The sequence below is a fragment of the Uranotaenia lowii genome, chromosome 3 (genome assembly GCF_029784155.1).
Source record: "Uranotaenia lowii strain MFRU-FL chromosome 3, ASM2978415v1, whole genome shotgun sequence".
Classification (NCBI taxonomy): domain Eukaryota; kingdom Metazoa; phylum Arthropoda; class Insecta; order Diptera; family Culicidae; genus Uranotaenia; species Uranotaenia lowii.
In genome coordinates, this window is record NC_073693.1 from 18429309 (window position 1) to 18445382 (window position 16074).

Sequence of the window (16074 nt, forward strand, 5' to 3'; positions counted from 1 at the left end):
TGTAATATTTGACCGTTAGATTTGATTGGTGGGGTAGAAATCTTCATGTTCAGACGAAAATTGAATTAGGAAAAAAGGCTTTACATCAGTGGTTTTCAAAGTGGTCCCTACTAACCCCTGAGGGGCGCTGGAGCTTCCACGGACGCGGGGTTGAGCAACTTTGAAATTTGGTGGGCGCTGAAAGGGCTCAGGTGGCGGTGAGGTCGTACACAAATCCGGAAACTACGTAAATTTGAAATGACAACGAGTAAAGACGAAGCAAAACAATGAAATTATAATACAAAACATCAAATTAAAGCCAGGTTCAATACTAAAATGTCTATAATATCGCAGAGCTGCAAAGCAACTAATTGTCCCAGCATCTCAATTACAAGCAGTTTTTTTTTCAAATTGCCATTTAAATACGATGTTGATCTTTTGTTAGTTTATGATGGATTTTACTGCAAATGATTATTTTTATAGAAATGCTTAAAAATCTTTAAAATGTATTGAATGAAAAAAAAGCTGAGCAAACAAAATCTTTTGAAATAAATCTGTGTAAATAGGCTTCATTTGTGATTCTGTCATAGATTTTATGAAAACATAAATTAAAGAAGTACATTGAATCTAAAAGAACTTTTATTTTTTTTTTAAATTTATTTATTGGTCACTGTCTACGGAAATTTAATGTCATAGAGACCGATTACTTAATCTCATCTTAAAACTATCCTTGCTTACATTGAAATCAAAATATACATACACTTGGTCGAACAATTTACAAGATATGTCAAACGGGTTATAAAATTCTTTCCTACCATAGTTGTTCAATCTCAGAGGCTCAAAACCCCTTAAGGAACGGGAGGGGACATGAAACGGTATCATTTCCACGAGGCTAGCACTATCAATATTATTTACCGGATATGATGTCGAATATGAACAGACGACGAAGTAGTATAATTCGTGAACCAATCGGTTCGGTGTTTAAGATTCCACATCGAGCATGGTAATGTGGTAGCATTGAGGTTCGTTCCATGGTAGTTTAGGCAGTGCGTATCTCAGGAATCGCTTTTGAACTGACTCGAGTAGCTTCAATCCTCCGATCGTGTTTGGTGCCCAGACTTGAATATTGTACTCCAATCCACAGCGAACAAGGGAGCAATATAAAGCTTTGAGAGTTGTAGTGTCACTGAATCCTTTGATATTCCTGGAAAAAAATCCTAGGATATCCTAGGATTGTTTTTCCTTTTGCTACCGTTACAGCTAAATGTTCCTTGAATGATAGGGACTTATCCACAATAACACCGAGATCTCGAATAGACTCAACTTTGTCAATAGCCACGTTATCAGCTGTGTATTGATGCGAAATTACAACCCTACTTCTGGTGAACGTAACAATCTTACATTTTTTTGAGATTCACTTCCATCGTATTCACTTTGCACCAAAGCATAAGCTTATCGAGGTCCTGCTGTAGCGACAGGCAGTGAGCTTTTCAACGGTACATTTTGAGATCGTCTGCATAGAAAACTAATTCGGACTCGATAAGTTCACAAAGGTCGTTCATGAAGAGGTTAAACAAAAGTGGACCCAGATGGCTGCCTTGAGGAACACCGGATGGGACTATAATGTTTCGAGATTTGATGTGACCTTGTCTGACGAAAGCAGTTCTGCCTTGAACATATGATTCAAGCCATTTCAAGTTGGGAATCCCATTTTGTCCAATTTATCAATTTTAATTTTAAACCTTCATTTAACACAAGAAGGACTGGAAGATTGAATATACCTATTTTGACCGTGACTGGTCACGGTGACTGATAAAGCGAAAATTTTATATTTCACAATATTTTTATCGTTTTTTTCTGATATAGCTCAATAGCTCATTCGAGAATGTTTTTTTTCTCGAATGAAAGTATTTTCACCATGGGTGCACGGAATCGCCTCATTTGTCATAAATTGAATATTTAACATAATTATCACATTACCAAGCACATTACCAATATTAGTAAAAAATTATGTTAAATGACTATGAATGTCCACCATGGGTGCCCGGTTTCACCTAACTTCTTGTAGTAGACATTTTCTAGCACCCATTGATCTGAAGTTTTTCAATGTAACGATTATAAATTATATTTGATATGTTATAGGTTTTAAAGTAACTTACCATGGGTACACGGATTCACCGACATTAAACCAAAACTAACTTGTTTGCATGCTAAAGGTAAAGGTGCTTCTTTAAATTTGATAGAAAATTTCTGTTATGTATATAAAGTTCTTCACTATGGGTGCAAGAATTAACGCAAAATCATCGAAGATTGGGCCTTTAGAATATTTTTAGAAAAAATATTAAGACCAATAAAACAACGATTATAACGGTGCCTGGTATTGAGTAGAGAATATCTCTGTCTGCAATGGAAAACTTCTTCATTCTATATAATTTATTTCGGCTGCAAGCCTTTCCGTCCACCCATGTTGATAAAATATTTAAATTTTTCTATTTCACATCGGATTTACATGTATTAAATTTAACATAACATACACAAATCTTGGTGAAAGTTCACCAATTTTTGATGGAATATTTGATGATAGTTAGGAAACATAACAAAACAATAAAATTGGAAGTCAAGGGCTTTGAGCGCCACACAACAGTAAATTCGAGAACTTTTTTCTCAAATCTTCATGACTTTGCTTTGAAAAAACAATTATTTTATAATGACTAACACACTTCTGCACACCAAAAATCCTCTGGGGCTCATCGTTTTCAATGTATATTGCAAACAAAACCAAAAGCGAGTGAAAATGTTGTATCTTGTTTGAGTTATAGGGCTGTGAATTTTACCAGTCATTTTGATTGGTCACGGTCCAAGTGTCCATGGCCCAGTTTATTTCGCTTATCAAAAGAGCTAGTGAAATTAAAATTACACATGTTTATAAAGATTCAAAATTCATGAAAAGTAGTTTTTTTGTGATTTTTTTAAAAATGAAGTTCATAAAAGATATACAACAAACAAATTGTCCAACTAGTCATTTTGACTGGTGTGGTCTTGTTAGTGTTAACACTTTTTGCAACAGTATTTGTATAAAAAAAAGTAAAACACCGTATTTTTTATATTTTTCTCAATGTGGAAAATCTCTTATATTGGATTTCTAAATTTCCAACTCTTAAACTCTAAATTCGGACAAATCCGGCCAAAAACCAGATGTTTTTCATGAAAATTCTAGAAAAATAGTAAAATATAAACATATAAAAAGTTATTGTTTATCCAAGCATTTCAGCAGCGTGACCGCTTAAGAGTTTGTTTTGCTGTCCATTAGACTGAGTCGATTTGGGGTCATTTTTGAATTTCTCAAACCCTGGGGTCTTAAAAGCTTCGTTTTGGTCCAAAACTCATCCATGATTTTTTGCAGAATTTTTAAGTAATGTTTACATGAGTAAATTTGGACTTTACGGTTTGTATGGAAAAATTGAATATTTTGTACTGAAAAATCATCATTATTTTTGTTTCTTCTGTACAACCGAGCCTGTTAATGGTTTTTGTGCCAATTTATAAATTTCCCAAAGGAAATTTTCCTCTGAACAACTTTGTCTAAGACCGTAAATTCGTATCTTATTAGACAAAAAGTTATTAGCTGTTTAACAGAGGTATGTCTTATGGCATTGATCAACAATAAATTCAATAGACACCACTGCTGAGTGCCTTGCGATGAACTGCATGACTACTTTTCATGCAATACTTCGCAAGGCACAAGCAGTGGTGTCAATTGAATTTATTGTTTATCAATGCTAAAAGACATACCTCTGTTAAACAGCTAATAACTTTTTTCGCTAATAAGATACGAATTTACGGTCTTAGACAAAGTTGTTCAGCGGAAAATTTCCTTTGGGAATTTTATAAATTGGCACAAAACCCAGTAGCAGGCTTGGTTGCACAGAAGAATCAAAAATGATGATGATTTTTCAGTACAAAATATTCAATTTTCCCATACAAACCTAAAAGTCCAAATTTACTCATGTAAACGATACTTAGAAATTCTGCAAAAAATCATGGATGAGTTTTGGACCAAAACGAAGCTTTTGAGACCCCAGGGTTTGAGAAATTCAAAAATGACCCCAAATCGACTCAGTCTACTGTCCATTACGAAATTTTTGAAAATATCTCCCCACAAGCAGTCCAAATATTTTACGCACGATTTGACCACCGTATTTTGTTTATTTTACCGGTGCACAGCTTCAAACTTTCTGACTTTGACGAACCAGTCAGAAAATTTTCACTTTTTTGTCACTTCCTCCATTGATATTTTCGAATTGAGCTTGAAAAAACCTCTCACATCCTTTCACTTCATGCTTCATTTATTAAAATTTCAGCTCACTATAGGATCCTTTAGGACTTCTTAATTTTGTTTTTTTTTTACAAAAGGTTTTATTAAGGCATTTTACTTATAATGTTTTTATGTGCTGCCTTCTTAAATTTGATCGAATAATTAATTTCCAGCTGTTTTTGTGTCTCTCACTGGGACTTTCCTAGACTTTTCTCGATCCAGCCCGAAAAATTATGTCAATTATCTTCAGAATTGGAGGCTATCTCAAAAACTACTTGGCAGATTGTCACCAGAAATTTGTACACGTACACATTACATTACTAGGTAGCTTCACTGAAAATTTCATAAATTTCCATCCATGCATTCAAAAGTCATTCACCAAACAAAGTGTTGCATACACCCCTTATTTAACAATTCCAAATTTTTTTTGACATGTTTGTTTCGATGAAACAATTAAAGAAATGTTGATATTTGATGAAAAAAATCATTAATCCTTGGATCTCAATTACAGTTTTTAGGTTGGATTTTGCTAACTGTGGATAAATCCGAACTTTTTTCCTCGAAATCCGGGGAAGCGGGACGGACCGGGCGTTTCTAAATTGTTTTCTCTGAAAATCCGGATAAGCCCTGACATAACCGAGCAATTTGGAATGATTAGTTTATCACTATCATTGCCAGAATTCCGTTATTATTTTAAAGTCTAAGATCGGTGAATGCTGCTTATCTTTGAACAGCATTCTAATTTAAGATTTTCAATTTCAGATTTAAGATTTAATAAATATAAGTTAGAAATTTATGATATCCAGAAATATCTTATTTCACCGGCACCGGACAGTAATTAATTGGAATTCAAAAATGACAAATTTGGTTCAACAAAATTCAAGAAATTAGTTTTGGTTTCCAAAACAAACTGATTGTATTCAAGTTGAAGTATTTGTTCTGGAAATGGTTATTCAACGATCCTATTCTTCATATTTAAAAAAAAATCTCTAAGAGGGGCGTTGAGCTCGAAAATTGTTCAAAACGGGGCGGTGAGTACCCTATTGATCTATTTCCAAGCAAACTTTGACATACAAAACGTATATGCTATTCGCTTCCAATGAATTATTTCATTCAGATGTCAGTGCCAGTTAAGTGAAGATGCTAAGTTATTTTCTATTAGGAGGAATATTAAATTCTCTTACTGTAACGCTGCCCCTGGGGAACAAAATTTTCAATTTTGGGAAAAATCTGGAGACCCTCGGCGCAAATTGTCTGATAATTAGAATAATCCTCTCCTCTCTCTTTAGATCCTCTATAGATGTTGGTATTTTTCACAAGAGAAAAAACAACCTTTGAAAAATGGGAACTTAATCTCTTTTCGATATTGATTTTTTTTTTAAATTTTCAAGCATACATGCTTTTGTTCAGATTATTTTCGGCTCTATCGGACGTAATTTGACAAAAAGCGCTGAAAGTTTCGATTTTTTTCACCATAAAATGTCCCCCCCCCCCCGAGAAAATCGAAGTTTTTATTTTCATGCCAAATAAATTTAAAAATGCTTTAAACGTCAGGGATAACCTCGAAAATCAAAATTTTGTCGAAAATCTAATTTTAGGCACTTGGCCGTTTTCCGGAAAACGGTGGCTTTCTATTTAATGTTTTATATAATGAATCACAGTTCGCTACAAACGACATGTTAACTATTTTTATGTTAAAAGGCCTCCTAAACATATTTTTTGACTTAGGTGGCCCTGTCATTTTTTAACAGAGAAGGTCTAAAAATTGTTTTAAACCAAAACAAAAAAAAAATGCCAATAATAACAAATGAAAATATAGAAAGAAAAAAATCAAAGTGACAAGAATGTCAAAAATGATACAAATAATCAATTCTAAACTAAACAATAAAGGTTTGAAAAGAAAATGAACTCACGATTACTGGACTCTAAACTCTGAACGATTCCTAACTCCTGACTCTGGACTATACATATACTCTGAGCTCTGAATCTGTCCGATCTTCAACTTTGAACTCAGATTGGACTCTGGATTTCGAACTTTGAGAGTTGAACTTTGGACTTTGTACCCTGACTCTAACTGAACCCTGACTCTAGGCTCAAGACTTTGGGCTCTAGACCGCGAGCAAGGGCTAGACTCTGTATGTTGAGCTCTTGACTTTAGACTATGGACTCCCCAAGCGAGATTTCAGGTTTTATAACCGGCTACAACACCAAGTTCAAGTTTCAGACGAGGCCTGACGAGTCTTAAACAGTGTCACTTGGGTTTGGACTGCAATCTGGACCAAGGTTGCGTAGAAAAATTCCTTGTTTTTGAGAAAAAAAATTCTGACTTTCTGTGATTTTACACAAAATTTCTGTGATGGTTTTCTTTGACGCTATTTCCTTTAATTTAATTGAAAACTCATGGTCTTTAATACATTTTAGTTGGGAAAAATCAATTAACATTACCAATCTTGTTATTTTTTTTTAATTCAAAGTAAGACATCTAAATTTTATACCGGCTTAAAAAAAAGTAATTTTGGAAATCCATCCAAAATTCAAAAACTTTGTAAAATCTGTGAATATCTCAAAATTTTGTGTTCTGTGATGAAATTTGCTCAAAATTCTGTGCAATTACAGATTTTTCTGTGATTTTGGCCACCTTGATCTGGACTTGGCAGTCAGGACTCAAGTAGGACTCTGGACTCTGGAATCTAGAATAAGAGCTTTTAGCTATGGATGGTGTACTGTGGTCTCAGAAATTTGGTCTCTTGACTCTTGGCTCTGAACTCTGTATTGGGGGCTCTAGACTGCGAATTCTGGACTCGGACTCCAGACTGTGGTCTCTGAACTCTGGACTCAAGATTTTTGACTCTGGACTCTGGATTCTGGACGCTGAACTCTGAAATGGACTCTAGACTCAAGACTTTAGACTCTGAATCTGGACTTTGAACTCTGGATTCTGAGCTCTGGCAGGATTCTGCAATGTTGACTCTGGACTCTAAACTTTCGGCCCTGATAGGACTTTGACAAGACTCTTAACTCTGAATTCTGCCTTCCAGAATCTCAATAAATTAGACTCTAGACTTTGATTTTGGGGCTCAGGATTCTTGACTCTAGAAAGAGTGTATGTTACACTGTGTTCCAAAACTACACTGCCAATCTACAGTAAACATAAAACTTCTTCACTGATTTTGGCCCGAACTGATGTAAAAACGGATTAAAAAGTTTTGTCTAGAAGTGACAAAATTCACCGAAATCAAGTGCTCCAAACTGCGAGATGTTGAAAGCACTAGTGATGGCATCTTAGGAGAAATGTAATAAAACTCTAGCAAAATTAATAAAATATAGTTAGGTTTATGTTATCGAACGTTTTGGTGTTTAATTTTTTAATTGGCTATTTTTCGGTCTTAGATTTCAAGCAAACAACTGTCTTTTTGAAATGCCCGACGTTTCGACCATTTTTGGTGGTCTTCCTCAAAGGTATTGTCCAACCATTAGACAATACCCTTGAGGAAGACCACCAAAAATGGTCGAAACGTCGGGCATTTCAAAAACAAAGTTGTTTGCTTGAAACCTAAGACCGAAAAATAGCCAAAATTAAAACAATAAAATATAGTAAGACTGGCTGTTTTAAGTGGCCTTTTTTCGACAATTGGCCAATCTTTAAAAATAAATATATAAATAGATACACACTTTCTTTCGTCAACAAATTTAATTATACATCTTTTATAAAATAAAACTAAAAAATGTGACAAAATAACGACAATGCCAATCTTCTTTGGAATGCTGAGTGCAATTTTTGCCAATTGACGGCAACCCATGTTTGAAAAAAAATCATCTCGCATTGTAAATAGTTTAGAGGTAGAAGATTATTGCAGAACTGATTCAAAGACAGTTTCGTTTTTTTTTTCGAAAGATATATCTAAAAGTTCTATTCTTTTCTTTGAAATTATGCCGTTGCCCGAACTGTATCTTCTGTCTAATCAACACTACATCTATCAATCAACGAAATCTACGTGACGATCGTGACCGAAACCGCGAACTTGATCGAACCCTTAAGGCTCAAAGTTAAACTGGTTAGGTAATCTTAAGTGCCGGAGCAATTATTCTGTTTGGATCAGTTTGCTGATTTCCTCGGGTTTTTTTTTTCAATGAATCGAAAACTAATCCACCCTCTTTTCGATTTGTCCAGAATAGGCCGTGTGGAACCCAGCTGTAGTTGAACGAAGCAATAAAAGTGGCCTCTATCATTACTGTCAACGACGTCATCACTGTGTTGTTGTCGTTTGTGTGTCGATCGGAACGGTTTTTCCCGTTTTTATTTTTCCCTATGTCACTTGGTTTAGGGGGCGCGCACGCTTTCCCAATGCCACGATTCCAAAATGGGGGTTGGAAAACGGAAGGCGGAAAAATGAAAGCATAAATAATCAATCGTCGTGACCTTCGGTGTTGATTTTTTTTTCTAGCTATTTTTCTTTCTTATGTCTCCACAAGTTTTTCCTCAATCCTCGTCGGGCTCAATTCAATCCGTTCACTCTCCCGAAGAGCTTCCGTGTAGACGAACCGACACAATTTAAGGATATATTTTTGTTTTTTTTTTTCAAAAGGACTTGGTCGATTCCTAGCCATGAAATAAAGCGAACAGCTAATGGTCTTAGATTATGTGTTTTCCGACTGATGAACTTGGGCGGACGAGGAAACGGAAAATTTTTTATCATATTTCGCGCTGTTCATTTTCAGAGCTATCCTTCCTTAGTGGTGCGGTGTGTCGAATGACGTTTCGGCTGTAGACTCTAGGCGAAAGATTGCGGTTGGGTCAATCGATCCGATGGAAAAGAACGTAAAAGGAGCTGAACATGCAGCTGTTCCGAAATTTAAGCTGGCCTGGCCTTTCGCTGGATGACCCAGTTTTCTTTCGGTAGATAATTTAGCGACCATGTTTATTTGCCGTCTACAAAGTGTCAGAGGTTGAATGAAAAATTATGTTTTGCAATCAAGCAATGATATCATTGAAATTAGCTTTTCAGCAATCAGTTTTCAATCATGTCGTCAAGAACTTAAAATTGAAGATATCGATTTTATATTTATAATGATATGCTCTGGATTTCGGATTTTTAATCCAAACATCTGAATTTTCACGTCTGAATTCAAAACTTTGTCTTTGATTTCAGAGACCAGAGTTCATAGTCCAGGATCAAGAGTAGAAGGTCCCAAGTCCTATGTTTCAAGTCCCGATTACCTAGTCCAGAGATCAGATTCCAAACCCCAGATTTGAGAGCCCAGAGTCAAGAGTCAAAGTATGAATTTTGTATTATGGGATCTGAACTCTACTTGGACTTTGGACTCTGGAATCTGATCGGTGACCTCTACACCGATAGGAGTTCAGAGACCGAGTCCCGAGTATAGAGTTCAGGTCCCATAATCCAAAGTTCATATTTTGGATTCAGTTCAGAGTTCAGAGTCTACAGAGACTGCAGACTCCTAAGTCCAAATTTTAAAATCCAGAGTCCAGAGTCCCCAATACAGAGTTCACGAGTCACATTCCAAAGTCCAGAATATAGAGTTCAGAATTCACAGTGCAAACTCTACAGAGACTCCAGACTCCAAAGTTCATATTTTAAAATCCAGAGTCCAGAGTCCCCAATACAGAATTCAGGAATCAGAGTTCAAAGTCCCGAGTATAGAGTTCAGATCCCATAATCCAAAGTTCATAGTCTGGAATCCAGCGTTCAGAGTTCAGAGTCTAAATACATAGACTCCAGACTACAAAGTCCAAATTTTAAAATCCAGAGTCCAGAGTCCCCAATACAGAATGCAGAAGTGTCAGTCCAAAGTCCAGAGTATAGAGTTCAGATCCCATAATCCAAAATTCATAGTCTGGAATCCAGAGTTCAGAGCTTAGATTCTAGAGAGACTCCAGACTCCAAAGTTCAGATTTTATAATCCAGAGTCCAGAGTCCCCAATACAGAATGCAGAAGACACAGTGCAAAGTCCAGAGTTCAAATCCCATAACCCAAAGTTTATAGTCTGGAATCCAGAGTTCAGAGTTCAAAATCTACAGGGACTCCAGACTACAAAGTTAAAATTTTAAAATCCATTGTCCAGAGTCCCCAATACAGAGTTCAGGAGTCGGAGTTTCAAGTTCAGAATATAGACTTCAGATATCTCAACCCAAAGTTCATAGCCTGGAATCCAGAGTTCAGAGCTCAGATTCTAGAGAGACTCCAGTCTCCAAAGTTCAAATTTTAAAATCCAGAGTCCAGAGTCCCCAATACAGAATGCAGAAGTCACAGTCCAAAGTCCAGAGTATAGAGTTCAGATCCCATATTCCAAAGTCATAGTCTGGAATCCAGAGTTCAGAGTTCAGAGTCTACAGAGAACAAACTCCAAAATCCAAATTTTGAAGTCCAGAGTCTCTAATACAGAGTTCAGGAGTCGGAGCTCAAAGTCCAGGGTTCAGAGTCCAAAGTCCGGTTATCAAAGTCTGTAAGCTAAAGTTCATAGTTTAGAGTCCAGTATTCAGGGTAACGTTGGGTCCAATAATCGGTCGAATTAACAATTTTTTATTCAATTTTATATTTTGTTTTCAATTTTATCACTTTTGTAAATTAAATTGCATGGTTTTTTTTTTGTTAAAATAGACAGATTTGAGGAATTTTCAACAAAACAACAAAATTAGCAATACTGAAAAAAATTCGAAAAATTTTCAAAATTGACCTATATGAAAAAAATTTACAAAATTAACGTACATGAATGATAAAATTTACCAAATTGAAAAAATTAACTGCAAAGACAAAACTGACGAAATTGGCAAAACTGACAACATTGACGAAATTGACCAAATTAAAAAAAAACAATAAAATTGACAAAATGGACTAAAACTTAAAAGAGGACGAAACTGACAAATTGACAAAATTTAAAAAAAAAGACGAAAATGACAAAATTGACCACATTGATAAAATTAACTAACTTGACAAAACCAACAAAACTGACAAAAATTGACCAAATTGATTAAACTGGCAAAATAAACATAATGGACATAAATGACAAAAGTAAATTTTGTCATGCTGGTCCTTTTTGTATTTTTTTTTCCTTTTAATCATTTTTTTAAGTTTTGTCAATTTTTTTCTATTATTGACATTTTTTTTTTGTTATTGACTTTTTTTCATCAATTTTCTAATTTTTGTCAAATTGATCCACTTTGTCTTTTTTTCTGCAATTTTGTCAATGTTGTCAATTTTGTAAATTTTATCATTTTTGTCATTCTTGGTTTTTTTTTAATTTGTTCATTTTGTTAATTTTTTCATTTGTGATGATTTTCAATTTTTTTTATATTCAATTTAGTAATTTTGTTAAATTTGTCTTATTTGTCGATTTTGTCATTTTTGAGAATTTTTTCAGTTTACTCAATATCCTTTTTCGTAATTTTGTATATTTAATATTTTTGACAATTTTGTCATTTTTTGTCAAATGTGTTGGTTTTGTTAATTTAGTAAAATCCGCCAGTTTTTATAAAAATATCATGGTATTTTCTAGACTGAGAATTAATTGAACATTTTGCAATTTAGTGAACTATGCTTGGGCCTTAGAAATATCTCGATTCAAGATGCTAGCAGAATTCTCGACGTTTTTGTATTTAGTTTTTTCCCGTTCTTAATAGATTGTAGAGGCATTGTGCATTTTTTCAGATAAAAATCATTCTTATAGTGCAGAGTACACTAATTAACACTAATCTGCTGAATTCGATAGATTCCTAGGAAGGTTTGACTAAGACCCACAATTAATGATCTCCTAAATTAACCACATTTCTGTAAGAAAAGCAAAAATATTTTAATTTAAACCGGCCGTTTTTCGGAAAACCGACAAAATCCAAGAAAGACAATTTTGGTAAAAAAAATTTTTTTCGAGGCATCACCAGATCTCGACGTTTCAAGTGTTTTTAAGTCGTTTGGAATTAAAATTAAAATTTCGATTTTCCGAACTGCCTTACAAAAATCGCTCCTTACGTGATTTTTGAAATTTTAATGTCGATGATTCAATTTTATTTTTGAGAAATCACCAGATCTCGAAGTTTTCATGCATTTTTGAATCATTTGGCATCAAAAATTTAATTTTGATTTCTGATTTCCTTTGGCGTCCCCTTTGGCGGTTTTCGAGGGTCAGAAACCGAAACGCTGAGTGCTTCGAAGTACCCCTAAATCAAGTCCGATTGAGCTGAAATTTTGCACAGGTCAGTTTTTTGGGCTAATCTTCAAAATTTTTGTAATTTTGGCTCGTGAAATTCGACAAAACTCATTTGGCTGCCACCGTAGTGTGAGTCCTGGAGTTATTCTCAGAAAAAACAACATTTTAAAGACTAGAAAAAAAAAACCGTTCGGAGAAGCTTGTTCAACGAAATCCACAAATTTATCATCTGGGAGTAACTTAGAAAATTTTGTATGATTTTGTTGAATCTTATTTTAGGTATTTTATTTTTTATTTTTTGAGTAGTTCCTAAATATATGAATCAGACAAAGTGCGAAATACAAGATATCTCAAATTTGACTCTCAATGTGAGATTTTAAACATAAGTAATCTCAATCATAAGATACTTCTAATTTCAATCGCTGAAAACAGTTTAAAAAATGATGGAACCCGCAAGGTTGCCGAAATAAATTCTGTGTTTTTCTGAAAAAAATCTGATTTCCTGTGATTTTACACAAAAATTTTGTGGTGGTTTTCTGTGATGCTATTTCTTTAATTTCATTGAAAATTCATGATCGATTGGGTCTTTTTAACATTTTAGTTGAGAAAAATCAATCAACAATCTTGTCATACTTCTCTTATTCAAAGTAAGAAGTCAAAATTTTATATTTTCTAAAAACAATTTAAATTTTGGAAATCTTTTAAAAATTTGAAAAATTTGTAAAATCTGTGAATATTTCAAAATTCTGTGTTCTGTGACCACGGTTTTCGAAATCACAGAAACATCTGAAATTCCATAGAATTGTGAGCCAATTCTCATCCCAGAATCTGTGTCACAGAATACAGAATTTTAGAAATATTCACAGATTTCACAGAATATTAAAATTTTGGACTTTTTTTTCATAATTTATTTTTTTATGTCAATATGAATTTTGGATTATTATCTTTGAATTGGAAAATATGAGAAAATTGGTAATGTTTATTGATTTTTCTCAAGAAAAAAGTAAAAAAGATACAATCTAACATGACTTTTGAATGAAATCGATGGAAAAATGCATCAACGAAAACCGTCACAGAATTTTAGGGTGAAATCACAGAAAGTCAAAAATTTTTTTCCGTCAAAACACAGACTTTTTTCGGTAATCTTGTCTGTGACACAGAATCTGTGTTGAAAATTCGCTTAAAATCCCGTGAAATCTCCACAAAAATTTTGCCACTGCAAGCTGAAATAAGATCTTTTCGTCTCTTCAAGTAGGGCCTTTAAATGTAACTTTTTCAATCGGTGTGTAGAAAGTGATCTTTGTCCAAATTTTGGTTTATAAATTCCGTTTATCCTAGAATAATTTTAAAACTTGAGTCCAATTAGAAGCTTATTCCACTTTTCGATTCAATTTTGTTGCTTTCTTGTGAGGCCGCCACCGGGCCTCCAGAACGGATGGCGCTTCGTTGACCGGACGAAGCCACGAACCAAAATCCTTGAAGACGACGCCGACGACGACATAATACTATCGATTTGTGCTTTCGCGGTGCTTTTCCCGATGGCTGTAGGTTGCTCGGCTAGGTATGGGCCACCTTGATTTTCTTTCCAATGGGAGGGCAAAACTAGAATTGGGTGGTGATTATTTCGCATTATAAACGACAGGGTGGGGAGACATCCGCGCATTAGGGTAGGTTGAAACTGTGATTGCATAACGAACACTTCTTTGGTTTTTGTTTTGTTGTGGGGGTCATATTTTTTGTGTTGACATTCCGACTTCTTGGAAAGTGTTATGTTTATTGCAACATTATGGAGCGTAAAAATATTTTTTAACACAATTCAGTAAAATAAATTTTTAAACCTCAACTTATCACTTATCGAACAAATTTTCTAACATTTTCTTTCTTCTCATTTTTTTGCAGATACTAAGACTAGAGCCTGCTGAAAGCTCATCGGAACATCAGGCAGCAAGGAAGAACGTGACCAACGGAATTCCGGTTGTTTTGAATTGAAATTTTCTGGTCCAAAGCATCAAAGCAAAGAAAAAAACAACAAGGGGGGTAGTGCAGTGTTTTTCACCCTCTGGAGCCACCAAATGCCGGAGCCCATTTGTTATTCCAGTGTTTGAATGTTCGTGGCTTCGTTTGCTTTTCGCAAATACCCGACCGAGGTACGAATGTTTCCGGGAATGCTGGAATTAGAGCCGGAGCATTGAAAAAGGAAAAGAAAAAAGTGCTGTGATCAAGTGTGGGTTGGTTGGGAAAAGTAAAGTGAGTGATATTTGCTAATTTATTTTCTTTGGTTAAGATCGAGCGGCTGGGAAATAAATAAAGCTCAAGAAGGATCCATATCAAGCGAATTGTGTGGTTGTGGTCGACACAGAAAGGTGGGTGGTGTGGAGGGTGGATTGAATTGACCCCTCAAAGTGGCTGGCTGCTGCAATTCAGGGGCAGTCCAGCAGAACTTGTGCTAAGCTGGAGACCTTAAATTAGCTGGGATTAAATAGTGAAAAATCAAAGCCGCAGGCAAAGCAACATCCAAAACAACGACGTCGACAAAAACGGAAACCAATAGGAGCAGGCAGTGGCATTCGAGTAGCCAGGATGGGCAGGAAAAAGATTCAGATCTCACGGATAACGGACGAACGGAACCGACAGGTGAGATTTTTGGGGGCCCCTTTACCGAAATCCATTAGGCTAATCGAATCCTCGTTTCCGGGAATCACTGGTGATTATCAATCGGAAAATCCGGGCGCGTGTGCCGATCCATCAAATGTTGATGAAACTCAGAAATGATGTGATTGCTTGGTGCTCATTAAATTCGATTATTGTAGGATCTTGAAAACTTCGAAATTATAAACTATGATTTAATTTATGTTCGATTTTTTTTTATTTCGAATTCATGCCTTGACAGCAAACAAATCGTTGTAAAAAAGTAGATAACATTAAATGGTTCGAATTTATCACCCGACCTTATAATTTTCGCGTACTCTTGCAAAACTTCGGCGTTTTGAATAACTCAAAAGCTTGGAAAATGTTGTTTCGGTTATTTTATGTTAAAAATTTGTTTTGGATTCTGCGATTTGTTAGGAAATTACTTACAAGTGTTGCGAATGTTCCTAGATGGATTCTATTCAATGCCGAAATTAATACCTTTATCTGACTTTGTTCAGATTCTTATTAAAAAAAAAATTGTTCATGATATGTTTTCGAGAACATTTTCATAAATGATCTTACCCTTAAAAAATCCTTACTCATCGACAGCAATTTTTTTTCAATAAAATTCGTTTTAACATATTTGTGTTTTTGCGACATTGATGCAGTTGATTAGCGAAGAGTCATTGTAAATCCGGACATATAAGACTTGCAAGAAGCGCATCTTATTTAACAAGCAACGGTATGTGCACGACTGTGCTAATGACTGAAAATTTCTGATCAAGTAGCTGAAGGTTTTCTTTAGAATTCTGAACGATTGATAGTTGATATATGATTTTTGTCGAAAAACTCCCTCATAAAGATGGAAGATTAAAGTTGAGTTTGTGATTCGATATTTATTTATTTATTTTAACAGTATCGAATAGCAGAATTTTCGATACTGTTTCAATGTTGGAATGTTAATTTTCCAGCACTAAATTGCATA

General features: G+C 34.8%; 1 protein-coding gene across 1 annotated transcript in view; it reads left to right on the top strand.

Moving 5' to 3' along the window:
• Positions 1-16074, top strand: part of LOC129751307 (myocyte-specific enhancer factor 2) — a 225004-nt gene that overhangs the window by 167200 nt on the left and 41730 nt on the right. The window contains exon 3 of the mRNA XM_055746727.1: positions 14358-15092. Within this exon, the coding sequence (XP_055602702.1) occupies positions 15039-15092 (54 nt within the window). The 5' untranslated portion in view covers positions 14358-15038. The remainder of the gene's footprint in view (positions 1-14357; positions 15093-16074) is intronic.